Source organism: Sciurus vulgaris, assembly GCF_902686455.1.
Source record: "Sciurus vulgaris genome assembly, chromosome: 6".
Lineage (NCBI taxonomy): Eukaryota > Metazoa > Chordata > Mammalia > Rodentia > Sciuridae > Sciurus > Sciurus vulgaris.
In genome coordinates, this window is record NC_136466.1 from 155,721,858 (window position 1) to 155,749,653 (window position 27,796).

The window sequence follows — 27,796 nt, forward strand, 5'->3', positions numbered from 1 at the left end:
AGGGTCCCCTCAATTTATTAAGTCATTTGCAACTTCAGAAATTACTGAAGTTACATATTTAATTACTGTTGTATTGCAAATTAGTCTTATTTCACCCCTTGAAATAGACGGAAACTATTATATCACAATTTCTTTTGATCAGAAATTTACATATGGCTTAGCTTCCGTTCAGGTTTATGAGATTCCACTGTAAATGCAAGAAAGTGCTAAGGGTTTTTCCAACCTGGTTTGAAGTGGAGCTCATTTCTGCTTCCAGCCTGCTAACATGATTTTTAACCAGACTCAGTCACCTGCTAGGTGGGTCCCTCCAAAGAGCCACAACAAAACAGGGCAGCAGACTTCCCCAAGTGAGATATCCAAGAGATATTGAGTGAAGATACCCATGATACAAGGATATGCATGAAATTATAGTAACCAAATGTGGAAGTGGCATGCCATTATTTTGCTATTCTCGGTTGATTGAAAGTGCATCACTCTCACTAGCATTCAACAGGAAGGAATTATTCCTGGTCATGAGTAACAGGATGGGGAGAAAATCAGAGAACCTCCTACAGGCTGCCTAGTAAATTGGATACATGATTTAAAATTTATGAATGTTCAACTCTATGGAAATTGTTTAAAATATTGACCCAAATAGAGTCTATTTTGTATACTGGAATATAGTGAATGGAAAAGAATTACGATATTTAATTCTTCAAAAGTATCTTCTTCCTTGGACATGCATCATATTGTAAGATTTAGCCTAACTGCTTTCTGGGTCATGAATTTTTTATTACCTACTTGAACTGTTTTCACAAATCATTTTGTAAAAATAGCCTACTTTATAATGCTACTACTGTAACAATCTTGTGGTGTATTAATTTGTTTCTATTTTCTAGGACTTCTTTTGTTTGCAAGTGTCAACATCCTAATATTAACTAGCTAAATGTTTTGGGGGAGGTTTAAAGAATTATATAAAATTCAGATTTAGTTGTACCTTAGACTCTGACATCCACCGTCTTACCTCTCTGTCCTATCACAATAAATTTCAGAAAATCTGTACTGCTTTACTTTGTAATATATTTATACTATGTTTTCAACAAACATCAGCCTATTTTACATGTGTTTTTTCAGGAGTCTCTTGATATTTTTAAGACTAGTATAAAGCAATGTGCCAATTCTCCAGCACAGATTGTATGTGCTTACATCTGATTATTCAACATGAAAATTGGAAACAGGGTCACTGAAAGAAGCTTCTTCCAATACACCATAGCTTTTGTACCAGAGAGAGGAATTCTTTCCTGGCTCCAGTACAAACATTTCTGGGGACATGAGCTCTTTGAGCAACTGGGAATAAGCTGCCTACCCTGCACCAAGTAGGAGAAAACAGAGTGTAATACAAGGTTGAACCTCATGTTCTTACCTGTTAGTTAACTGTGTCAAGAAGAATAGAACTTTGATCAACATGCCATATCCTGTTAAAACCATATGATTACAATCAAGGCATCATACACTTTAAGATTCAAGAAATTATATATTGATTGGAACTGCTAATTTAAAAGCTAAAATATATTTCTCTTAATTGACTTTAATTTTTTAAAATTTCTTATATTTTTTATTTCTTACTGACTGCATTTTGATTCATTGTACACCAATGGAGTACATCATTTCGTTTCAATGGCTGTGCACGATGTAGATTCATACCTTTTGTGTAATCATACATATATATAGGGTAATGATGTCTGTCTCATTCCACCATTTTTCATACCCTCCTCATTTCCCTCTACATAAAGTTCCTCCATTCTTCCTTCACTTACTGAAAAAAACTGAGAAAAATATTTGCTACATATTTAATAAGCATATGCACACAAATCAAACCTTAATATATAGATATTTGCATTTTAAAATGTACAATTTTATCTTTTTAAATATTTTTTTTTAGTTGTCAATGGATCTTTATTTTATTTATTTATATGTGGTGCTGAAGATCAATCCCAGTGCCTCACAAATGCTTGGCAAGCACTCTGCCACTGAGCCTCACCCCAGCCCTACAATTTTATCTTTAGAAGCAAGTCTTCGAATTCATGATTGCAAAGTGTTTTCAAATTCATTTGCTCTAAATTTCTTTAACCAATGTTTTGAAATTTTCGGTGCACAAGTCTTGCTTCCTTACTTAGTTGAACTATTCCGAAGTATTTCTCTCTTTTAAATACCATTTTTTAATTTTGAATTTAGGATGCCCACCAAAGGCTTCTGTGTTGAAGATTTAGACCCAATGAAACAATGTTCAGAGGTGGTGCTTATGGGAAGTGATGCAATGATGCAGTTAGAGCATTCCTGAAATAACTGGATCTTGAGAACTCTGGCCTTGTCAGTTGGATGTTGACAGATTATAATTTGATGATATTGTTGGGAGGGTGGAGGGAATAGCTCAATAGGGCCTGATCTTGAAGGGCATAACTTATTCCCAGCCTCTCCTCCCTCTCTGTGCTCAGTTTCCTAGTCTTCCAAGAGAGGAACACCCTTGTGCATGCTGTTCTTCCTTACCTCAAGCCCCAGGTAATGGAGCCCTCTGCTCATTGCCTGTAACCTCTGAAATAACCAGCCAAATAAATCTTTCCTCCTTTAAATTGTTTGCAATAACAAAAGAAAGAAGGAATTTTTTTTTCAATCATGCTAGTTAATCTTTACCAACATCCCTAGTACTTCTTTTTTCTTAATTGCATTTGTTCTTTTTAGCTCTGTATGACAGAAGAGTATATTTTGACATATTTATACAAACATGGAGGCATATCTTATTTAGAATCTCAGACTCGTGGTTGCATATGATGTGGAGACCAATGTGGTATATTCATAAAAAAAATCACAGGAATTTTTATCACAGCTATAAAAAGCTAATGTATTGAAAATAAGATTGTTTTCCCAACCTTCTCATATTGTTTTGAAGAAATGCAATTAATTTTCTATATTGTTTTGGTGTCCTAGTGTTTTACTTAATTTTTGGCTTAAATAGATGTTTGTTTTGTGGGGTATTCTGGGTTTTCTGTATATAATGTCATGTCATGTCATTTTCAAACAGGAACTCCTTCCATTCTGATTTGGATGTCTTTTATCTCTTTTACTTGCCTAACTGCTTTAACTAATGTTTTGGTAACTATGTTTCAGAGATAAGTGAAAGCAGGCATCCTTGCCTTGTTCCCTTCTTCATAGGAAAGTTTTCCACTGAATACCATGTTGTCTGTGGGATTTTAATAAAATGTCCACATGGCATTTCTTCTCTACAAACTTGGCAAAATCCCTATCAAAATGGAAATGAAAATTTACCAAATAGAAAGCAAATTTATGTAATCTATGTGAAACTACAGAAGTCCCTAAATAGTCATAACATCTTGAAAAAGGAGATCAAAGCTGGATTTCACTTCCAGATTTCAAAATATATCGCAAAACTATAGTAATTAAATAATATCTTTCTGACTTAGAAAACATGGACCAAAGGAACAAAATCAAGATCCCAAGGGCTGGGGTTCAGTGGCAGAATGCTTGCATAGCATATGTGAGGCACTGGATTCCATCCTGAGCACCATGTACGAAAATAAGCAAACAAAATAAAAAGGCAGGCTGTCCATTTACAACTACAAAAGTAATTTGTTTAACGATTCCAGGAGTAGAGCCACATATATGTTGTCAATTCATCTTTACCAAGAAGAAAGCAAACATGTAATTGGGGAAAAGAAACATCTCTTCACAAACAATGCTGGGAAAAATGAACATTTGTATCCAAAAGAGTAAAATCAGACTCTTTCCATATTCATACAAAAATAAACAGATTTAAGCATAGATCTGAAACTGCAAATCTCTTAGGAGAAAATGCAGGGGGAAATCTTGGCATTAGTTTTATCAGTGACTTCTTTATTATAACACCAAAAAAGGATATGACACTACAGATTATAATAACAAAAACAGATTAATGGGACAGCATCACATTAAAATACTTCAGTTAAGAAAAAGAAACAATTAAAATGAATATGCAATCTAGAAATGGGAAAATTCTATTTAACCAATATATCTAACGTGAGATTTATTTCCAAAACACATGATGTATGTCTGCAACTCAATAGCAAAGCAACAAATAAGTCTATTAAAATGGGAAAATGTTGGTTCACGATAGCTGATTTAGGAGTCAAAGTAGATGCCCATCAACAGATGAATGGATAAAGAAAATGCAGCACATACGCAAGGTGGAATATTACTCAGCCATAAAAAAGAATGACAGTCTGACATTTACTAGGAAATGGAGAAAAGAGGCTATCCTGCTAAGTGAAATAAGCTCATCCCCAAAAACCAAAGGGAGAATTTTTTTCTCTGATACGTGGAAGCTCATCCACAATAGGGGGTGGGGGAGAATAGAAATTCTGAGAATCACACAAGGAGAAGGAAGGGAAGGGAGAGGGCATAGAAACAGGAAAGACAGTGGAAAAAATCTGACATAAATTTCCTGTGTATATACAAGAATACACCACAGTGACTCTCAACAGAGTGTACATCCACAAGACTGGGGTCCTGACTAGAATAGGCTATGTTCTATGTTTGTATAATTGTATCAAAATGAATTCTACTGTCAGGTATAACTAAAAAGAACCAATAAAAATGGACAAATGTCCTAAACATTTTTCCAAAGAACACACATAAATGGTCAACCCGTAAATAAAAAGATGCTCAATGTCACAGTCACCAAGGAAGTACACATCTAATCAACAATAGGATATCATTCCACATTCGTTAAGATAGCGTATTGAAAAACAAAATTCTGATCAGGATGTGAAGAAATTAGAACTCCCTTCTACCCTGTTGGTAGTAATGCAGAATTGTGCTGTCAATCCAGAATGTAGGAGGGAGTGTCCTCAAAAATAGAACTACTGTACAGTACAACACTTCTCTATGATACAACTTTGGGCATTTATCCAAAGTGATTTAAAATAAATTCTCAAAGATATTAGCATCCCTGTGTTCAATAAGGCACTATTCACAAAAGGAGGAATATGAAAATAAACTATATGTCCACAGACAGGTCAGAGGACAGAAAATTACCATTTGTATACTTACTGAAATATTATTCAGGCATTAAAAACAAGGAAATCCTGCAATTTGTGACAATATGAATAAACATGGGTGCCGCTTTGAGGAGTGATCTAAGTCAGTCAAAGAAGCACAAATTCCCATAATTATAATTAAATGAGCCTTTTAAAATGCACTTATATAATCAAAGAACAGTGGGGTGAGTTCCCTGGAGTGCAGGAGGGGACAGTGGTGAGTCATTAATCAAAAGTCTTAACTTTCACATAGGTAGGATTTACAACTTCGAGAGGTCTGCAACTCAATATTGTGCTTAAAAATACTGTAATTCACACTTTAAATTTTGTTGAGGCTAAATTTCATGTTAAATGTACTTAACATAATTTTAAAAAAGAAAACTTCAGTTATTCATCTGCTGTAAATTAATTTTAATATCAGACCTTATCTAATAAGTGATTTTCAGAGAGACATTATTTTCATTGAAAAATTACATTTATCCATCTACAGTCTAATTTTATCCTTCTATACTGCTGAAATAATGTTCAGTTATTATTGGATGAAATATTTTACCAAATTGCATTTTAATTCAAACTGTTATTTATGTTCTTCTTTTGGAATCTGCTACCCAATGCTTTAATGAACACATTTCTAACTTATCAATAGGAATTTTTAGAAAATATGATCACTATGCATTTTTTAATTGTCCACAAACTATTTTGACAAAAGTCCTAGTCAATATTTATTGTTAAGAAAATCTTTTACAAATGCTTGATATTTCTGATTATCAGACAAATTTATAAAAATCAATAGTTTTACTATTTCTGACTATAGGAGATACACTGTTATAACTAATGGTTCTTTATAAATACTGTGCTACCTTATATAGCCAATGCATACTTTCTCATTCTTCAACTTGATCATCAATTTAATTTTAATTTTAATAGACATTATATTTCTGACTATTATAAGGACATATCAAACAATTTCAAGATGTTGAGGAATAAATAGTAAACAAATATATAAATGTATTTATTGTCTTTGTCATGTCTTATATATTTCACTAAATTTCAATCTGTTCATAAAATTATATATTTATAATATCACTTTTCCCCTTGAATTTCTGTTTAATGCCCACACGTCTAAACTTTCATATTTGAACTTTACATGCTACATGGAGGGAGAAATAAATTGCAACTGCACTAATATCTAATTCAATTTTTATTCAATATGAAATTGCAAACTTAACTACTCTATTTTTCTGTTGCTTAAAGATAGCAAATATAATATTGCATGTTCAGGTGTATAGACTTTTCATGTATTTTGCATATATCTTAAAGTTCATATGGATGTAACATTTAATTACTGAGTAGTTAACATCTGAAATTCATTTTATGTACTTCCTAGTTTAACGTTCATTTGAATGCGTAATCTAAATATTTTTCATCTTTTCTTATAAGATCATTTTTGAACATTATTTTTTTAACATGGACTATTTTCCAGAGCACTATCAACTGTATGTTCCTGAGTCAGCTCAAGTCGGCTCCGCTGTTGGAAAAATAAAGGCAAATGATGCAGACACTGGTTCCAATGCTGACATGACCTACTCCATTGTGAATGGTGACGGTGTTGGGGTGTTCTCCATCTCCACCGACAAAGACACCAGGGAGGGAATCCTTTCCTTAAAGAAGGTAAACGTAACATACATTTGTGATTCACACCAATCATCAATCTTTACAAGAATGGACATTTGCCAGAGGTATGAATAAGCCAAGTATTTCCTCTTTGAAATGTAACTACATTTTAATTATAGTAGTGTCGGAAAATTCGAACCCTCTTTCAGAAAATATACTTTGGTAAAGTGAGAGGTCCTGATGCAGAGTATATATACTTGTCCCTCCTCACCTTTGCCCTGTTCATCATTGCTAAAGTCTACCTGAATTGTCCCAGCGATACCAAAGATTATGCGTAATGCATTTCTCCTAAATATGAAGAGTTAAAATGTCCTCAAAATAAAGCCATGGTAATTCTGTAATAAAACAGGGCAGACTACAGAGGATTCATGGTATCAGTTAAAACAGAACTGTAACTTCAAATAATCTTAGAAGTAAAACTGATAATTTATCAAAATATTTGCATGGACTGCATAACTATCATGCACATTCATAGAAACCCTTATTTTTAAACTAATTCTGATCTTACAAATATTTTCAAGGACAATAATAAATTTTAAGTTATTTCCTAAATCACAGGTGATCTAACCTGTGTGATAGGACAGAGGCAAAATATTGTGCTAACTTACACACCACATTGAATACTTTGTAAGAAAGTAGTAGGTACAAATCTACAGAATTATATTAGACCTTATTATTTTATAACAAAATTACTTTGTGTTTTATTAATGCTGCTAACATTCACCAGAAAGAGAACTGATAACTTCATAAAACTGCATGAAAACCTGAAGGCCAAAGTGCATTCCTGAATGAGATTCAGTTTCAAATCTCCATCAGTTTAACTTTCCAGTATCTACCATGTTTTCTTGGCGTTTATTTTCCCTAACATTTACCTTGTACTTTTGACAAATAGACTAATTGTATTCTTTTTTTTTCTTTATCTCATTCTATTTCCAAATATTGTAAATTATTTGTACATAGCACCATGTCTTTCCTTTTCTGTTTTATTAAATAATTTGCACCTCCATTTTTTTCAAATGCTACATAACTTAATAAAAATATGTCTGACTCATCTTTTGTGTTTTCAAATAATACATATTTGTGTAAAAGATTTCAGAACTTTCAGATAACAGATTTATTATGAATGCTAGCTCTGTTAATACCATTTCTCATCAAGAGACTTCTCTGATTAATACAAAATGAATGTTTGCTAACACCCACTAAGACACGGACTTTTGCTTGATATTCATGGAGTTGTAATGTCAGTTTTAGTGAAACCATTAACTTTCCCCTCCAGTCTCATTTTGTTCCTAAGAATCTGACATTAGGAGCAAAACTACTACTTTCTGCTTTGAAGAATCCATAAGCCTCCTATCTTTGTAATCTTACAGTTGAACATACACAATTTACGAAGAAAACTTCTAAGTATAATTCCTACTGGCTTCAGATTTCAGTTTAGGAATAAAATTGAGATTTCTAGTCTCTGTATTTGTGTGTGTATGCATACACACAGAGGAATATATATATTTTTTATCAGTAGAGCAGAGATATTTGCTATTTTGACAAGTAGGTGATGCTACTGTAGACTGTGTCTAGAACACCACTTAGAAATTGTACCCTAAAGTGCTGCTACAATGTTGAATCGATCTGTGCATCTATTAGATAGTCTCAGTGTGTTTACCCATGACTTTCTCTTTGTATTGTGTTAAATTAATTTCGTTCTTCTCCTAGTAATTATGATGCTATATTGACTTAAGATTGAACCTTGACTTGTGGTGGAAAAAGAATAAGAATCAAGAATAAGGAAAGAAAAAGAGGGAAAACATCATATCACCTCATTTGGGAAGCTTTGCAATAATGAGGGGGAGAGGTTTTGAAGACAATAGATGAGTTTGGTGGAAAAAAAGATTTTAATTTTAAGAAGAGAGACTGAAAAGAGACACCAGTGATACCAACAGGAAAATAACTGATTTAAAAGACAGCCCTGGAGGTAAAGACGGTCCTGAATGGAATCTTGATCACTGGTGGAAGAAACCAGCTCATCTATGCCAGTGTTTCTTCTTCACTGAGGCAACTGAGGGGCAGGAGGAAGAAGGCAAGGTTGCAGGGAAGTGGGAATGATCTAGCTGGAGGATGTGTGTGGGGGGCTTCCTTGTCTTCTAAGACCTATTATCTTATAAAACAGGAAGTAACATATATTTGTAAAAAGGGAGCAAGGTGATGAATGGTTTGTATTCAAGATCTGAAGCATAAGTGAATATTAGGGTTGTGAAAGAATTTCCCACATGCAGAGCAACAGTTAACTTAATGGTAGCCAGAAAAAGTGAAATTAAAACTATACCCTAAAGATGCATCAATAAACTGAACCAATAATGAAATTAAAAAAAAAAAACTATGCACATGCGTGCACATGTATTTAATTAACATGCTTCATTCTCTCCTGCACCCACACTCAATGGATATTTTTGAGAAGAAATGGTTTCAATTTGATAAAATGTAATGATGATGTATTGAAAACAATCCCAACAACTCAGGAGGCTGAGGCAGGAGGAACCCAAATTCTAGGCCAGTCTCTGTAGTTTACCAAGACCCTGTCCCAAAATTTAAAAAGTAACAATAATAAAGAACTGGAGATATAGTTCAGTGGTAAAGCATCCCTGGGTTTGATCCCCAGTGTGAAAAATTAAAAGAAAATAAAAGAAAAACAAACTATATAACTCAGGGCATTTTACTGTTCAAGGGGGACTGATTCGGATGGCAGGAAAAGGATGAAATCATCCTTAAAAACCTGTTTCTTATTTAATCTCTAAGGCAGCTCCCATTAGTCAGCAAGGCAGAAAACTAATCTCCTCCAAGATCAGAATCTGCGCTGCTCTATGAATCAGTCAGCAGGAGCGACTGCACATTCCTGTCCGTATCATCCCGTCATCAGAAAGTTGCCAAGTCGAATTCACCGATGCATGATGTGCTACATTGTAAATACACTCTGATAACTTTCATTCATTGTTTAATGGAGCCTGACTGGGTGGAAAGGTGAAGAAAGATAAGGATGAATGCAAGTCGATGTGCTCTTTCCTCTGACATAAACCTCGTAGCTCAGGATGTTCCTCTCTACAGCAGCTCTCTCAGAATCTCTTTGTATGGTTCCTGTATCAATTTGCATTCTTTACTGTGATAGTTCTAAATATTTGCTTTTTTTAATTTCAAGGCTCTAATGTACTCTGTCCCTTTCTAGTGAATACCACTTGCACTGACACTTTCCTTTTCCGAGCTTATTCAATTGCTCGTCCAAGGCCTATTAATTTAAGTCAAAACATCAAGGTTGGCCTTTATGTCAACTAAGCAGTAAAAGATACGGTCTTTCTTGTGAAAAGAAAAGTAAACCTTGATCTTACCATTTAGATCTATGACTTCATCCAATTCTTTGAAGCTTGACTTTTCTTATTTTAGAAATTTAGTGGGTGGTTATGAAAAATAGATAAAATCAGGGGAAAGGATGGTCGAAGAGCATCTGACTCACACTCTACTTTTGCAGTGTCTCCTTTGCTTCCTCCTTCTTTCTCTATTTGAACCAGAATCATTTTTATGTCTTCCCGACTTGCAGTCCTCTGGTCCAGTTTATGGTCACAGGGATGACAGGCATGGGCCACTTTGTCTGGTTAATATAATGTTGTGTGTGGAGTAAGGAGGTACTGGGCACTGAACCCAGGGCCTCTTGCATGCTAGCCAAGGGTCCTACACCTGAACCCTAATTCCAGCCCAAAGCAGGTTTTACTTATGCTTTCATGCCACTCCATTTGTTGATTTTGCTGCCCTTCCTATTCCGTGTCACCAATTCATCTGGAAGCACACCAAGAATACCCACTCTGTCCATTGAATCACATGTGCTTGCTTTACCCTTGTTTCTGTTAATCTACCTCCCCTTCCTCTCTCTGTGACAGCGCTTTCCTTTATGCGTCACTGTTCAAGTTAAATAATGTTTGTGTAGGGCAGCATTTCCAGTTATATATCTGTCAGGAATCTCCTTTGGATCCTCTTTTCTCTTTCATATAGCATAGTATGCATTTCCATAATTTCTCACTGGATAAAAATGTGATTTCATATCCCTGATAAAGATACTGCTTCTGGTAGAATAAGACACTTGGCCATTAATGAACTCTAAATGCAATGATGCTTTACCTATTCTGAAAGTATAATTCTACCTATAACAGATGTTTAACATTGCTACAGCCAGGTACTGGGCAATTATAATACACCATGAAAAAGATCATTATACCATTTCATTTTATAGATAATTTGAGATGAATCTTAAGAGTAAACGAACGTTGCAAAATTTTTTTTTAATTTAAATTGAAAAATACCTATGGGTAAATGGTATAAAGATCAATAGAGGTAAAGGAACAAGCAGTAGGGAAGGGAAGGGGAAGGACAGGTATTGGGGTCTGAATTAGAACAAGATATATTCCATGCCTGTGTAATTATATCAAAATGGATTCTACTGTCTTGTACAACTAAGAAGAACCAACAAAAATTTAAACCATTTCTAAGAGAAAGTATGAAATATGTTCAATTATACCCATACTAAATCTATCCCAAATACCATATTTTTGGTTTTTTAGATTTTGATTATTGAGGTTTTTGCAGAAAAAAAAAAAAAAAACGGGGTCAGGTTCTTTGATATTGGTTTTTAAAGCTTTGGAACTGTGAACAAGGAAAAAAATTAAGGCATCCTATCTACTGTATGTGTAGATTTCTAATTCTAATGCACTATAAAATCTGAACACTCTTTAAAGACAGTACTATTAAAAACCTTGTTCAGGATTATTTTGTATACTTATAAAATTTTGATGTTTGAAATGTTATTCTTTATTATGATTTAGATGTGAGGTATTCCCCCAAAAGCTCATATGTGAGACAATGCAAGAAGGTTTAGAGGTGAAATAATTGATTATGAGAGCCTTATCACAATCAGTAAATCTCTCATGGGATTCACTGAGTGTTAACTGAAGGCGGGTAGGGTGTGGCTGGAGGAGGTGGGTCACAGGGAATCTGCCTTTAGGGTGTGTATTTTGTACCTGGTGAGTCAAGTCTCTCTTCCTGCCCGTGTTCTGAGTCACTTTCCTCCACCACACTCTTCTGCCATGATGGTCTGCCTCACTTTGAGCCCCAAGGAATGGGCCTGGTTATCTAAGGATGGAGACATTTGAAACTGTGAGGACCAAATAAACTTTGTCTCCCCTGAAATTGTTCTTATCAGGTCTTTTGGTCAGAGCAGCAAAAAAGCTGACTAAAACATTTGGCTTATCCAGAGGCTATGGAGAGAAGAATCCAAATTTCAATGCAGTGAAATTTAACACTGTTTTTCTAATGACTTTTGACAGGGACTACTATTGGGCAGGTTTTGTTTATGTTATTTCATCCATAGGCATGACCATGATCCTAGAGTGAGAAATCACTTGACACTACATTGAATATTGATTGTTTTAGATTCATGTATTCCTATGATAAAATTTGGTGCATTAATTATGAATAAATGATTTGATGAAACATCCTGATGATTTTAATCTATATATCCATGGATGTTGGTATGCCTTTATTCATATGAAGTTGTTTAATTCTTTAATATAAATATATATAAAGATATATAAACAAATGTATTGAAATGAATACATATATATATATACACTCATATAATTATACAAACATAACATGTAATACATTAATATACTTTATATATTCTGTGATACATACTTAAGTTATTTGAATTGAAAGATCTTTGCATTCATTTTCCTGTGTTTGACAATAAACATGTCAAAATGTTTTCTTATGTTCCCTACATTAATACTAATTTATATCATTATTTTTGGAATTATATACAATGAATGGGTCTACACTCTTCTGCAAAGAGAAATTTTTAGAAAGAAAGCTTATGCATGTGTTCTGGTTTTCAAAGAATGCCCAGTGTCCAGGAAAGACTGAGAAAATAACCACAAAATATAACACAGTAAAAGAGTCAAGGTAAAAAAATAAATTATATATTTAAATTCATCCTATTTTTCTTGTATTTGTAGAAAATACCATCATTTAAAATAGACACTTGACAATTTTTTCATCATTAAAATGACATTTCAATGTATAAAGTTGTTGATATTGACCATACCAATTGAACACCCATCCTGCAAATGAAAATATGAATGATCATACAGCACAGATTTCAGATAAAAAGGGGCCTTGAAATTCAAGGAGAATGGAACCACAGAGCAACTGGGCTGAGCAATATTTTCAGTGTCCTGTACTTCTGCTGGTTATATAACTTCAGAGGAGAAATGCATCAGAAGGGCTTAAGGAAGAGTAAAAGTGATTAATGAGAAACAATTAAAAAGTCCTAAATACGTAGAGATGGTTGGAAAGAGATTGATGGAAAAGTTGATAACTATCTATAGTAATATTAAGTGGATTAATATTAAAGAGGCATGAGTGTGACTTTATAAGTGAAGAAGACCAATGATATGTAAAAGTAATTACTAGGAGTAATAGGATGAAATTAGGAAACTAAAATCTAAGATAAAAATTGGACTCAACTCATTGACAATGAGCTGTTAAATTAGGAAACTGAGCAGTAGCTAAAGAAAAGTAAGAGAAGCCCAATTGTTTAGAGAAGTTAAAATTATGCCAGAGCAAGCACTTCTAGCAAGGACCGAATGGATAAGGGATTTTGCCTAAATAGCATTTTAGTTTCTTGGCACTGTGAGTCTGTGAATTAAAGAAATTGTAGAGGTACTCAGAGATCTGGCTAGTAGAATTAAGAAAATTATTGATTTATTTTTAATTTAAGACAGTTCTTGGAAAGACAATACATAAATACATTTTTAAAAAGAAGAACATCGTGTGCTGCTAAAATATATTTATTTATATCCATCAAACTAAAATGTTATGTCACATGACTTATTTGCTTATTAGATTTCCAGCAGCATAATCTAGTGTTTAAGGAAAAAACCTGTAGAGTTCACCATCTGAGTACAAAGCCAAATATATCACTTATAGTCTTTGACCCTTGGAAGTTTCTTAACTTCTCTGTGCCTTAGTTTCTTCATTTATAAATGGGGAACAATTATATATCAGTGAGATATTATGATGATTAATAAGTTAAATTATATTAATTGTTTAGGGCACATGCAGCTGTTAACTATTCCTATTTTTTAAAAAAAAATGAACTAGTTCATCCTTTAATGTAATAACATTACTCTCTGCTCTAAATACTGCTATATTTGAGATTTCTGAAGAGTTATTAATCACCCTCTGTGCGCTAGGAATTGTTCCAGATACATGAAATATGAAGATGAATTAGATGATACTCTTTCTCTTGGGCAAAACTCAGTAGACATGAAATATTATTATAATACAAGATGTCAAGTGCTAATGTTATAAGTTTACTTAAATTGTTACGAGCTCAGATATATGAGTACCAATTTTTCAAAGGCAGGAGAAGGTCAGGGAAGTCTTTCCATGGGAGATCATTCTAAAACAGCTATGGAGCATGTGGAACAATAGCCACAAGATACTCAGGAAAATAAATGGGAGGAAAGGATTTTATATCCAGCTATATTGCCTTTCAGGATTGTGATTACAGGCAAATAGTACTGAACATTAAAAATGAGAACATTTTATTGGGAAGTACATTATCTCACCAAGAGCAACTTGTGGATACTAAAGGAAAATGAAGAGCAGTAACACTGACTATGATTATCTTTGTGACCAGGGAGGTCATCAGAATGTGGAGTATGAACACCCCAAAATGTAGAAAGAGTACTACTAATTAGGAATAGTAGTACAAGTGAAATAGATTCATTGATTGTTTTATTGGAAATAGCTAGGAATGAAAAAAGGATGTAAGTCAGAGCCCATAAATCTATATTAGATCTCTAAGGATACATCAAAATACAGAGTAAAATATTTTTAAAATATTGTTACTAATATGTAAGGGCAGTGAGAAAAAATACTTTTTTTTATTGCTGGTTAATATATGGTATTAGTATTTACTGTTCAAATACATAACAATGAAGAATATTGCATAAATTTGTAAGAATAGAGCTAGTCAGTGGAAAACATATAAATCTCTGTCAATGCAAGAAATATCAGGAGAACTTCATAAAACAAATCCAGTCATCTATAACAGAAATTAAGAGTATAATATGTAAGACAATATAAATAAAAATGAGAGATAAAACTTTAATGCCCACCATGATAGAAATTAAACCAAAGTCATAAACAGAATACTTCTTCAGCATCCTAAAGTGGACAATTTATTATGGGTATGCTATATATATAAGTTACCTATTCAACTCATAGATGTTATTTACGAAGTAGAAATCACAATACATGCTAGGAGATTTGTCTAGAAAGAGCTTGACAGAGCAGTTGTATTTCACTGATTTCAATCCATGACAGATAAAGTGTTTTAACAATGTGGATAATTCCTTAATGTTATTAATAAGAAGTTAATATGAACCAATCTCTTCATTCTGAAGATAAATATTTTTTTCTAGAATGCATGAGATATTTAGAAAACATGATAAATATTAGTCTTTAAAACTATCACAATAAAGGCCCAAAGTCAAAATAATACTAAAATGTTCTTTTCCAAATGCTCTCATCAAAATAAAATGCAACTAGAAACCAGTGTTGGGGTGGTGAATTAGAAAACAACAACAACAACAAAAAAACATTTCTTCACCTGGAAATGTAACAATTGCTACAACAACAATCTTTTTATTTGAGAATACAAAAAATATTACATGTCTATATGAATAACATGCACATTTGTTTGTTTCTCAATACAAAACTACAGTGCATCCAATTACAAAATTTCTATACAAGTATAATGAGGACTCTCCATACTGCTTTCTAGAGTGGTTGCACTAATTTGCAGTCCCCCCAGCAGTGTATAAGTATATATTTTTGCCCCCTACATCCTCACCAACATTTATTGTTACTTTTATTCTTGATAATTGCCATTCTTGATTGGAATGAGAATTAATCTCAGTGTAGTTATAATTTGCATTTCTCAAATTGCTAGAGACATTGAACATTTTTTTCATATATTTGCTGATCATTTGCATTTCTTCTGTGAAGTGCCTGTGCAGTTCCTATACCCATTTATTGAATGGGTTATTTGTGTGTGTGTGTGTGTGTGTGTGTGTGTGTGTGTGTGTGTGTGCATGGTTTTTTGAGTTCTTTATGCTTTATGTATCCTGGAAATTAGTGTTCCCTCTGAGGTGCAGTTGGTAAAAATTTTCTTCCATTCTGCAGGCTCTCTCTTCACACTCTTGATTGTTTCCTTTACTGTGAAGAAGATTTTTAGTTTTATGTCTTCCCATTTATTGATTATTAATTCTTCTTCTTGCACTTTAGGGGTCATATGAAGGATGTCAGTTCCTAAGCTGATATGCTGGAGTGTTGGGCCTACCTTTTCTTGCACTGTGTGCAGGGTTTCTGGTCTAATACCTAGGTCCTTAATCTACTTTGAACTGAGTTTTGTGCAGGAAGAGAGATAAGGGTTCAATTTTACTCTACTGCATGTGGATTTCCAGTTTTCTCAACAGTTTCATTTTTCCAGAGTTATTTTTACCAATAAGAATCAAAGTGCAGTAAATCAGACAGTGGGGAATGGGTGAGAAGGGAGGGGGGATAACCAAAGCAAAGACAGTGGAATGCATATGAGTTTTCCCATGTACATATATGAAAATAGCACAGTGAATCCTACCAACACATACATCCCTAAGCGTGGTACTTTAACTAGCCTAAAATATATTCCATGCTTTTATAATTATATCTAAATGTATTGTCCTGTCATGTAAAACTAAAGAGAACGATAACTAAAAAAAACGAAAAAGAACATGAATGAATATTATAGGATAGATGTTAAGTTCTCCTGAGAGTACACACATATTTATAAATGTATCAAGAAGAAGAAACACGAGAAGTGAAAAAATTAACAAATATGAATAAAATAGGAAAAATGAAAGCAGAAAATAAATTAACAATGACAAAAGAAGATTGGGAAATAGAAAACAGAAAAATAAATAAACTTTAATATTATTAAGAAACATGGAAGAAATGCCAGCACATAAACCTCTAGAAAATGCTGAAAAAAATTGTAGTGTCATATTTTAAAACTCTATACGAATAAATCCCATGTAAAAGAAATTTGGGGGTGGAATTGCTAAAAGCAACTTCATGAAAATACAAAATCCTCATAAACTGATTTCCATATATGAAAATTGGAAATTTATGATTGAACCCTTCCAAAACAGATGAGGAAGAAGGTTTGGTAAAGAATTTTATCAAAGTTGAAAGAGTAAATAGTTTCAATTACTGATCACTGCACCAAAGGGGTGACAATAATTTCCATACCTTTCAACGCACCAAGAAAAAGGAAAATTTCTGCTGCATTTTAATATTTAAATAAATATACATGACTTTCTAGGGATGCTTTATCATGTTACTACTAACCATGTCTTGAAACAGACATAGGTTACTTCAGAGTTCTGGAGGCTGGATTGCACTTCCCCATGAACCCTAGGGAAGCATCCTTTCCCTCCTTCTTCCGGCCTCTAGAGGCTCAGTTGTTTGATTCATGGTCATATCACTCCCATCTCCACATGTGTGTTCACATTACCTCATCATATCATTTCTGCCAAATCTCCCTCTGCCTCACTTATTAACATTTTTGTCACTGCATTTAGCCTCTGCATTGATAATTCAAAATAAGCTCCTCCTGTTCTTTGTACTGTGTAAAATAATTGCATAATTGATGGACTATCTGTTCACTATAGTCTGGATCTGGTTCCCCCAAACTCATGTCCATCTCATGTGTACAATAGTGTCATTCCACCCCAACTTTTCTACAAATCCTAAGGGATTAAAAATCAATTCTAAGTTGAAAACCTTATCTAAATATCATTGACAAAATTCTCATCATCAAAATCAGGTAGATGGAAGTGAGTAGTTTCCATCTGTGACTAAAGTCTTTGTGAATCTATGAACTTAGATAACCAGTTATCTGCTTCCAAAGTATAATGATCAGAGACATATAGAATAATAGTTATAGAGGCTGATATTTGAACATGGACAAAATGGAAGAAATAAAGGTGTCTCCAATCCCAAGCAATTTTAAAATCCAGTAGGGAAAAGTCTGCTAGTTTTCAGGTTTAAGAATAACCCTCTAAGCCTCCTGTCTGTCCTCAAACCCTAAGTCTGCTCACCACTGCCTCTGCACTGTGTGTTAATTACTTGTGCCTTGGAAGAAATCTTTGTCATCCATAGTTGCAAAGCTGGGATTTCTAAGCAAACCTGAAATCCCATTTTGCAAGTTGTTGAATTACAAGGCAAGTTGAATGACAGCAATGTGGGAATGATTACTTCTCAGAAAGACCAGGACAGCCGCAGAAGCTAGAGAAAGCAAGGAAAGGATTCTCCTGTAGGGTCCGCAGATAGAGGACGGACTTGTCAAATTCATGAATTCTTGCTTTCAGAACGTCAAGAGGATGAATTTCTTCTGTTTTAATCCATTTCCTTTGTGGTAATTTGTTACGTCAGACCTTGGAAACTAATATTACACTATTAACCAAAACAGCTATAAACTAATACCAATACTGAGCAACCTAATCTATAAGTATTCATTAACCATTCTAAGCACAATTCCAAGCACGGTCCAGTAAAACAAAGCATGTCACAAGTGGGATTAATTAAAAATATTTGGAGTGTTCAATATTAAGGAAAAAATTGTTAGTTTGAATCGTACAAAAGAATTTTGTATGTGCTATCTAATTGGATGTCAGAAATGTCATACAGAGGGCTGGGGAGATAGCTCAGTTGGTAGAGTGCTTACTTTGCAAACATGAGGCCCTGGGTTCAATTCCCTGCATCACCAAAAAAAAAAAAAAAAAAAAAAAAAAAAAAAATGTCATACAGATACAGACAACCTTAACTTTTTATAGGATAAGAGTTACCAATATACATTCAAGTCCTATTGCTTGTCCTTTCTTTAGTGACGAATGAGCCTGATCACCAACTAAGAACATCTTGATTTTGAATATTGGAATGTGAATATATCATAGAGTTGATAGATAAAACACAGGGCACCTAGGTAAATTCTAATTTTAAATAAACAATAAATAATTGCTTTATGTAACTATGTCCTACTTCTTAATTTGTAAATATTATAGCTGGGTGCAGTGGCTCACGCCTGTAATCCCAGCAACTCAGTAACTTAGCAAAGCCCTGAGCAACTCAGCAAGACCGCATCTATATAAAAAATATAAATATAAGAAAAGGGTGGGGATGTGACTCAGTGGTTAAGCACCCCAAATTCAATCCCGGTACCAATACATATATACATATGTATATATGTATGTATATATATATATAATACATATATAATTATATAGTATATATAATAATTATATGTATTTTATATATAATACTAAAATTATTTAGAAATACTGAATAAAATGTAATTGGGTATTCAAGACTTTATGAAATAAGGCAACACTAATTATAACCTTTGCAAGTTTGAAAATCAATGATGTAAGATTTTTTTTTTTTTTATCTCATTGAACTTGGACCAAAACTGTTTGTCCAGAGAATTAAATCTGGGGCAAATTTTATAATAATTAAAAATAATCTGATACTATTCCTGAAGTGTTTTTTTATAAATATTAATGTTGGGTTGGTTATTTCTAGAATACAGTTCCCTAATATTTACCTATTTCTCATATTAAATACCAATTGATAATATATGCTTGAGGTTTCTAAAGTAAGAAACATCATAATTCTAAAAATTTGTAAAATGGGATGAACTTTATTCAAGTAATTATACTCCAGCCACCAACACATATCTTGGTGGAGCAAAAGTCTATGTGTCAAATAATAATAAACAAATTAGCAATAAACTAGAGTCTACTCTTTGAAAGGGTCTTCAAATTGCTCTAAATGAAAGAACACTTTTCCCACTTCCTTATTTAACTTCAGAGTCAATCAGTTCTTTAATCCAAACAATTATTGCCAGAATACACCCAGAAAAAACTAAAAAAAGAGAGAAAAAAAAAAGAGGCTTTAACAGAGAACTGAGCTATAAAAGAAAAAAATTCATATTCTTTTTTAAAAAATTTATATTCTTATGAACAATCCCTGAGTCTATTATAGCTGTACTTATCAGGTTCATATTATCCTTCATGTTTCTACAGCAATTCTCTGTTTTATTTTAATGCAGGAAAATATATATTTGTGTTTTATAAATTCCAGGCAAATATTTCATGTTATTGCTTTCTGTACCATGAGTAAATTTCCATTTCCCTCTTTATAAAGTTATTTTCTTTACCATTCTTTCATTAAAATCTGGAATTAGAAGATACATTTTATTTTTCTTAATATACTGTTCTCGATAGACTATTTTTGGAAAAACAAATTTTACAGTAATAAAGGAAAGTGAAACCTACAGACAGAGTTTAAATACTTTCCCCAAAGCTAACGATTACTAGAAAATTCTAGGAGGCGTGTATAAATGTATTAATGATAGGTATTTGTATACCTCTAACACAGTAAGAATAGTTGGAAAACAATTATCATACTAATGCCATCTTTATATACTACTCTGGTTGTCATAAAAAATGAAGAACAACATACTTTATTTCATGTACATATTTCTAAACTATCCTCAAGTAACTAAGTATAATTTCCTTCCAGTTTTTCTATACTTGCAATTCAGCCTTTTAAATTTCTCTTCATAAATGAGGTTTCTAAAATATTTCCATTTGCATTAATTCGTCTGCTTCAAATTTCTCTTCCAACCTGAAATAATCCTCTGATTCCATTGTGATGCCAGATGGGTCTCCATCCATCCATCTGCCAATCTTGGCAAACAAGTGTTTCAAAATGACTATTCCCGCATAGGAGTAGTTCAGTATATATTAAATGATCATCAACATGAAATCGTGTGTCCACAAAAACAGTCTACACCTTAGCACTTGGACAGTTAGTGTTAAGACGTATGACATCTAATATGGCAAGGGACCTGCTAAGAATGAAAAGACGGATGTCTTTCAAGGTGGGTACACAGTTTGATTTTGTTATCAGATAGGATTAAACGTGACCAAAATTTCCTTCACAAATATCATGGACAGTTAGAATGATATAAAAGTTAAAACAATGAATAAATAAGATTGATGTTTTAAATACCAGTGTTATCATGAGAAAAGATATGCTAAGCTTCTCTAGTAAATGCATCCTTATTTTTAGTTTTAAAGCCTTGAACACCCATATTCCATGGGAATAATCTCAGTCATTATATAACATACCAAGGGCAGCCCGTTGAGTGCACATAATTATACACATTGATCTTAGGTGTTAAAGCTGTCAGGCTTCTTTCCAGGAACAGCATGCCCAGATTCTGATTGCACAGAAATTTAAAGTCAAGAAAGCCATAGCTACCCACCCAAATACCAACAGTAAGTGTGTACAGTTTCTAAGATAGGTTATTTAATTCTAGATGGGGTTTATTGATAAACTAGTCAAAACAGATTCTCACTTATTAATGTAAAGGAGACAGAAAGAAAGGAAAGAAAAAGTTCAATAGGTGTGTTTAACAAGGAGTTATGTAATTCCTTTAACAAGATGTATGGTAAAATAACAACTCAATTTTAGGGATTCCCTCACAAGAAAATGACTCCTAGTTAGTGGGTTAGCCCTTTTAAAGACATACACATATACAAAAACATTTGTATCACACATATGAAAATTTTTTTATATTGTTAACTTTAAAAAAGTTTTATTTTTTCTTTATAGTTATACATGACAGTAGAATGTATTTTGACATATAATACATACATGGAGTATAACTTTCCATTTTATATTGCTAACTTTTGAGAACTTAAGGTGTTTTTTTTTTTTTTTTTGTTTTGGTACTGAGAAGTGAATCCAGGGATGCTTTACCATTGACCTAAGTTCCCAGACCTTTTTATTTTTTATTTTGAGATAGGATCGCAGTAAGTTACTTTGAGTCTTCCTAAGGTACTCAGTCTATCTTTGAAATTGCAATCCTTCTGCCTCAGCCTTCCAAGCTGCTGGGATTATAGGCTTGCACTAACATGCCCAGTTGAAATTAAAAAAAAAAAAAAAAAAAAGTAATACCTTACAAACCAGTAAAAATATTGTACTGACTCCACCTTATCCATGTCCCCATAACCCTAGAAACTCTCTAGGTTCTAGGTTCTCAGCATATGGTTTGCAAATGAAAAAGTTATCTTCTCTTCTATGCATCTTGAAACAACAGAAAGGTAAATTTTCTAAGACAATTAAGAAGAAATAAAAGAAGAAATCATCAGCAGAACTATTATTATTTACAAGAACCCAGTAAGGATGCTGATTCTAGTTAGTTTCTCCTGAACTGTGACAGACTACATGTGTCTGACTCTCAATAAGGTCATATGTTGATGTCTAATGGGATGTTATTTAGAGGTGGAGACTTTGGGAGATAAGGTCACAAGAGTGGAGCCCCATGAATGGGATTATTACCTTTATAAGAAGAGACACATAGAGATGATGCAACAAGGAAGCTCTCTGCAAGCCAGGAAGAGGACCTTTTCGTATCATATTTGAACATATTTTTGCTTAAAATATTCTGACGTGTTTCTCCTATTTATTCTAACAGTTTTGTATATGTGCTTTTGAATTTATTTTAAATTGTTTTATCTTAAGAAAGATAAAGGAGTGTGGACAGAGATCAAGGTCTAGTCTCATTTCTCTATTCAACATTTTTTTATGAAGATGTCCTTGCCCAAGCAAATCCACACGTGGCTATAATTCAGAACCTAGTACTTGCTCTTTCTTAAACTAGAGAAAATTGTATTCCATACTTGTTTAATTATGTCTAAATGAACACAAATGTTATCTGTAACCAAAATGAACTAATAAAATTACTGTGGGGACTGGGGTTGTGGCTCGGTGGTAGAGTGCTTGCCTAGTATGCATGAGACACTGGGTTCAATTCTTAGCACCACATATAAATAAATGAATAAAAAACAAAGTTCTATAAACATCTAAATATCTATATACATACATACATATATATATATATATAATTAAAAAAAAAAAACGTGGCTATAATCTCACTACTGGGTGTATGAACAAAGGATTTGAAACCAGCATTTGAAAAGGCATGTGCATTCCTGTGTTTATTGTGGCACTTCTAACATTAGCAAACATATGCAATTAGCCTATATGTCTACTAAAAGATGAATAAATAAAACATGGTGTGTATATACAATGAAATACTATTTAGCAATAAAAAAGAAATGAAATTCTGTCATTGCAGCATCATAAATTGACCTGGAAATCATAATGTTAAGTGAAATAAGCCATACACTGTATGAAGATGAACACTGCCTGGTTTTATTCATATGTGGATACTAAAAAAGCTGACTCCACAGACTTAGAGTAGAACCATGGATCTGAGAATCTGGGGAGGTGAGGGGAGAAAGGGAACATGGAAGAGCTTGTTAACATGTACAAAGACATGGAGAGAAGGAATGTGCTCTGAGATATTATTACACAATACTGTGGTTGTCATTAGGATATTGTATCATAAATCAAAATAAAGAGAGGATTTTGAACATTCTTGTCACAAAGAAACGATTACTGCTTGAGACGGTAGAAAACCTAAACATCTCAGATGATCATTTCACAGTGCATATTTGTGTCTAAATATTGCACTGTGCCCCTTAAATAGATACAATTATTTTCTTTCAATTAAAAATGAATACATCAATTTTAAAAGGACAATTTATGAGAAAAATTGCTTAAATATTTTGTTTTTTAAATTTGAGGAAATTACTGTTTTGTTTTTGTTTTTGTTTTTCTAAGTTTAACAATGTAGACTGAAGAAGAGATAAAAAAGAAATTGCCTGGGGTTGCAGGTGCTAATAACAAGAGTCCCCAGAGAGCAAAACTTGTTTTCCTATGGGTAATCTGCTTTTGAATTTCCATGGGGGATTACCATATTTAGGGATAAATAATATGTAAATTTACCATTGATTCAAACTTTGAGTTTCTATGATGGTGTTGTTATTATTGTTGTTGTTGTTGCCAGGAATTGAATGGGAATGGGGGATTTAACCACTGAGCCACAATCCCAGCCCTTTTTCATATTTTATTCTTTCAGACAGGGTCTCCCTAAGTTGCTGGAGCTAGCTTTGAATTTGAAATTCTCCTGCCTCAGCCCCCCAAGCCCCTGGGATTACAGGTGTGCACCGCCATACCTGGAAATAAGTTTCTGTGATTTCTAATCTAAATGTTGTTGTTAAGATGAAATTTAGTTTGTGTTTGAGCATAATAAAATATTTGTTTATTCTGCTTTTTTGTTATTCAAAAACATAAAAAAAATAATGCTTATTTGAAAAATATAAAAGTCGTGATATTGGAAATCTTACTTATTCTTCACAGCCACTGAACTATGAGAAAAAGAAGTCATATACCCTCAACATAGAAGGAGCCAATACACACCTGGATTTTCGATTTTCCCACCTGGGTCCTTTCAAAGATGCGACCATGCTGAAGATCATTGTTGGAGATGTAGATGAACCACCACTATTTTCCATGCCTTCTTACGTAATGGAAGTCTATGAAAATGCCAAGATCGGTACCATTGTTGGCACAGTTTTGGCGCAAGATCCAGACAGTGCTAATAGTTTAGTAAGGTATGCTATGATTCAGTATTCAAATATATAAAGATATTTGTTGCCTCTCAAGTGAATTTAGACTGAATTAAGTAATACAAATATGTTTTATTTCCGGGTTAGGTTTCTTTTATAATTAAATTATAATATTTGTTGATTAACTGAGGAATATAGCAGATAGTAGCTATCTCCATGCATGTGTTGTTGACCACACAGATTCTTTCCACTTGACTTAATAGATGTGTGCATAATTGACAACATTGTTGTAGAAATATTCTCAAATGAGAGACTCTTTGGTATCTTAGTGAAAGGAAGTATGGATAGTGTGAAAGCAAAATATGGAAATATTATCCATCTCTACTTGACTCCTGGTCCCTCTGGCCACACGAGCTTTTTGGTTCTATCCTAATGTACAAGAGGAAAAATAATACCTACCCCTCAGAGTTATCGTCAGAGGATGTGAATCAAAATTCACAAAGCACCAATTAAAGTAGTCAGTAGCTGGCAGTCACACTGAGTGCTAGGGTACCCAGGTCAGCCTGGACACTCAGTGAGACAGGAAGGTGAGTGTGGAGATTCTGGTGTTTCCACCAACAACCAAGTGATATCCATTCCATGCTGCTGATTCTCAAAGTGCTAACATTTAAAGAAGGAGTAACAATGCACATAAATATGCTGACAGAGTTCAATTTTATGGAAATGAAGGACAGCACAGTGACAAGTACATGACTGCTTACTAAACAGTATTGTATTATCTGTATGTCATGCAATAGAGATTAAGGTTTCCTTATATAATCAGAAAGGATTTGTTTTTGTCTCATGACAAAAGAAAAAATACTCCATAAGTGTATATAGTATATATTTCACAGTTAGAATCCCTAAGGTCCTTGAAATTTTGAAATCCTTAAAAAGAGCTGTCTGATTTTTCCCATCAACTCTACTCTCACTCTCTTTAGTTTCCATCCATTTTAATAAAAGCTAATATACCCAATAAAAATTTATCGATGTTATCAATATTATTCCCTGTATGCACTATTATTTCCATTTTTTTAAATCATAACACACATGCATTAAGAGAAGCAATTTTCTGTGCATAAATGTATACATTTAAATATCATGTTCTAAGTTCAAGTGCAACAACAGTATCCTGCCCTGCTAATGGCAAAAGCTACACATTGCTCAAAGAAGCAGGATAGCAAGATATGCAAAATAATACCTAAGATCAGTTACAGAAATTAATCTCTATAAAGGAATAGATAGAAATCAAGGGGTAGAGTTTTAGTTCAGTGGTAGAGCACTTGCCTAGTGTGTGTGAGGCCCTGGGTTCAATACTCAGCACCACATAAAAATAAATAAAAGATCGATTGAAAACTAAAAATTGAAAAGAAAAAAGAAAAATAAAAGAAATAAGTATGTCCATGGCTCCACTAGAGAAAATTTCATTATGCTTCATCATTCTATAAATTATCATATTTTTTTCCTAACAATTGGTATAATTCATTAAAATATACTAAAAGATAGCACTATAAAGTATGTGTGTATGTGAGGCATCTTTTGCTATATACATCCAATGTCTGGGGGAATAAAGATTGTCCCTGATGTTAGTTTGATGTGGAAATATTTGATAAAATTGGTCATATTTCTTTTGAAATTTTAATATGCATAAAATGATGCTTTCTATAATTGATAATTAAAGAAAGAATAAGTTACACTCATTGTTAAAGAGATAATCAACTACCCCAACTACCCATCCTTAGGAACAATATTAAAATGTCCTCATGGTAAGGAATTAAACATACACACCCACACCCACACACACACCACCACCACCACCACCAGTTTGAATTCCAGATAAAAGAGAAGCTTAGAAAAAGTTAAATACTGTATTTTAGTCAGATTTTTTTTTCAGAAGCAGAACTAACATCATGTATGGGCAGGTGACTGAGATACATAATTTAAGGAATTATTTCATATAATGGTGCAGGTGCAAGTTCAAAATCTGCAGAAATGGGTCAGCAGTCTGGAGACTCAGTCTGAGTTCCATTCTAAAGATTATCAGTGAGCAGAATTTTTGCTTGGGAAAAATCAAGTCTTCATGCTACAGGCTTGCACCTGATTATATGGGGTATATCCACATCTACTTTAATCATGCTCCACAGATTCAAATTAAATATTCATCACAGCCAAATAGACCTTCACAGAATCATACAGAATAATGTTTGACCAAATCTCTGGACATCGTGGTACAAACAAGGCAGCTCATAAATGTAATGTCTCACTCTGATAAAGTGTACAGTGGACTCATAGAGGTGTTACAGGCAAATATTTTTGAGGTAAGTTCAGAAAAGATTGAATTGAAGCTCATAATCTAGGTCAGAGAGGTAAAGTTTGGAGGGAGGAATTGTAGATTGTGATCTATATGAGGACTGTGGGCTACCTATGAATATGATAAATTATGAGGTTTGTGAGAAAGTCTAGATATGGATTATGAGAAAGTTTTGTGTTGGTAGGTCATTTGAGATTTATCCTGGCAACAGTGTCAATTATGGAAGAAAAGAAAATAGAGGAGCTTGAATATTTATAAACAAAAAGTAAAAAGATTTGCATTTCAAGATAAATACTAATAAAGTTAGAAGATCGTTGCTGGCTCTTTGCGGTTCCAAAATCCGTGGATATTTGTCACCGCTTGCAGCCACAACTTGCACAGGTCTTACGGGTGGTGGAGTGGAAACTGAGGCACTTCTATCTTTCTCTTTAGTGCCCTGCTTTCTTGCTTGTTTATAGAGGATGAGGAAATGAGGTTTACTTGCTTTGAGAGGAGAGAGAAAGAGACCCTGCTTATCAGAGAGAAAGAAACTTTGCTTAAGAGAGATTTTGAAAGAAGAACAGGCTTTTCTTAGAGCTTAGAGGAAGACTTGCTACGCCTTAAAGTCCTGCATCCTGTGAACTAAGGGTGTGTCCACCTAAGGTGCCGTAGTGATGCGTCTCAGTTCTCAGTTCTGCCATCTGCCTTTCGCCGCTGCCCCTACTCGCTGCTGCCACGCGTGTTTTTCCTTTCTTCTGGCTGCTCTTGCGTATGTCCCTACTAGCTACTGCCCCGTGTTTTACCCTCTGGCTGTTGCCATGCGTGTGTCTTTCTTCTCTGCTAATGGCTGCTGTGTCTCTGTCTCGCTCCGCCTACGCTCATATCACCTCCAGGAGGCGGAGAGCAGGGCCACGCCTCTTACGCAAAGATTAGGCGAGACGCTCCCAGCAGGCAAGTAGTGCTCGAGAACACATGCGCATACTTTGTGTGCATGGACGAGAAAATCACCTGAGTGTGCTTATGTCAATTAACCTCCT

At 33.8% G+C, this 27,796-nt stretch overlaps 1 protein-coding gene across 5 annotated transcripts in view; it reads left to right on the plus strand.

Annotated features, from left to right (window-relative positions):
- CDH18 (cadherin 18) overlaps positions 1 to 27,796 on the plus strand; it is a 952,430-nt gene that overhangs the window by 852,322 nt on the left and 72,312 nt on the right. For all 5 annotated transcript variants that reach the window (XM_079145368.1, XM_079145369.1, XM_079145367.1 and 2 more), the window contains 2 exons: positions 6,553 to 6,740; positions 24,222 to 24,475. In XM_079145368.1, coding sequence (XP_079001494.1) covers positions 6,553 to 6,740; positions 24,222 to 24,475 — 442 coding nt within the window. The remainder of the gene's footprint in view (positions 1 to 6,552; positions 6,741 to 24,221; positions 24,476 to 27,796) is intronic.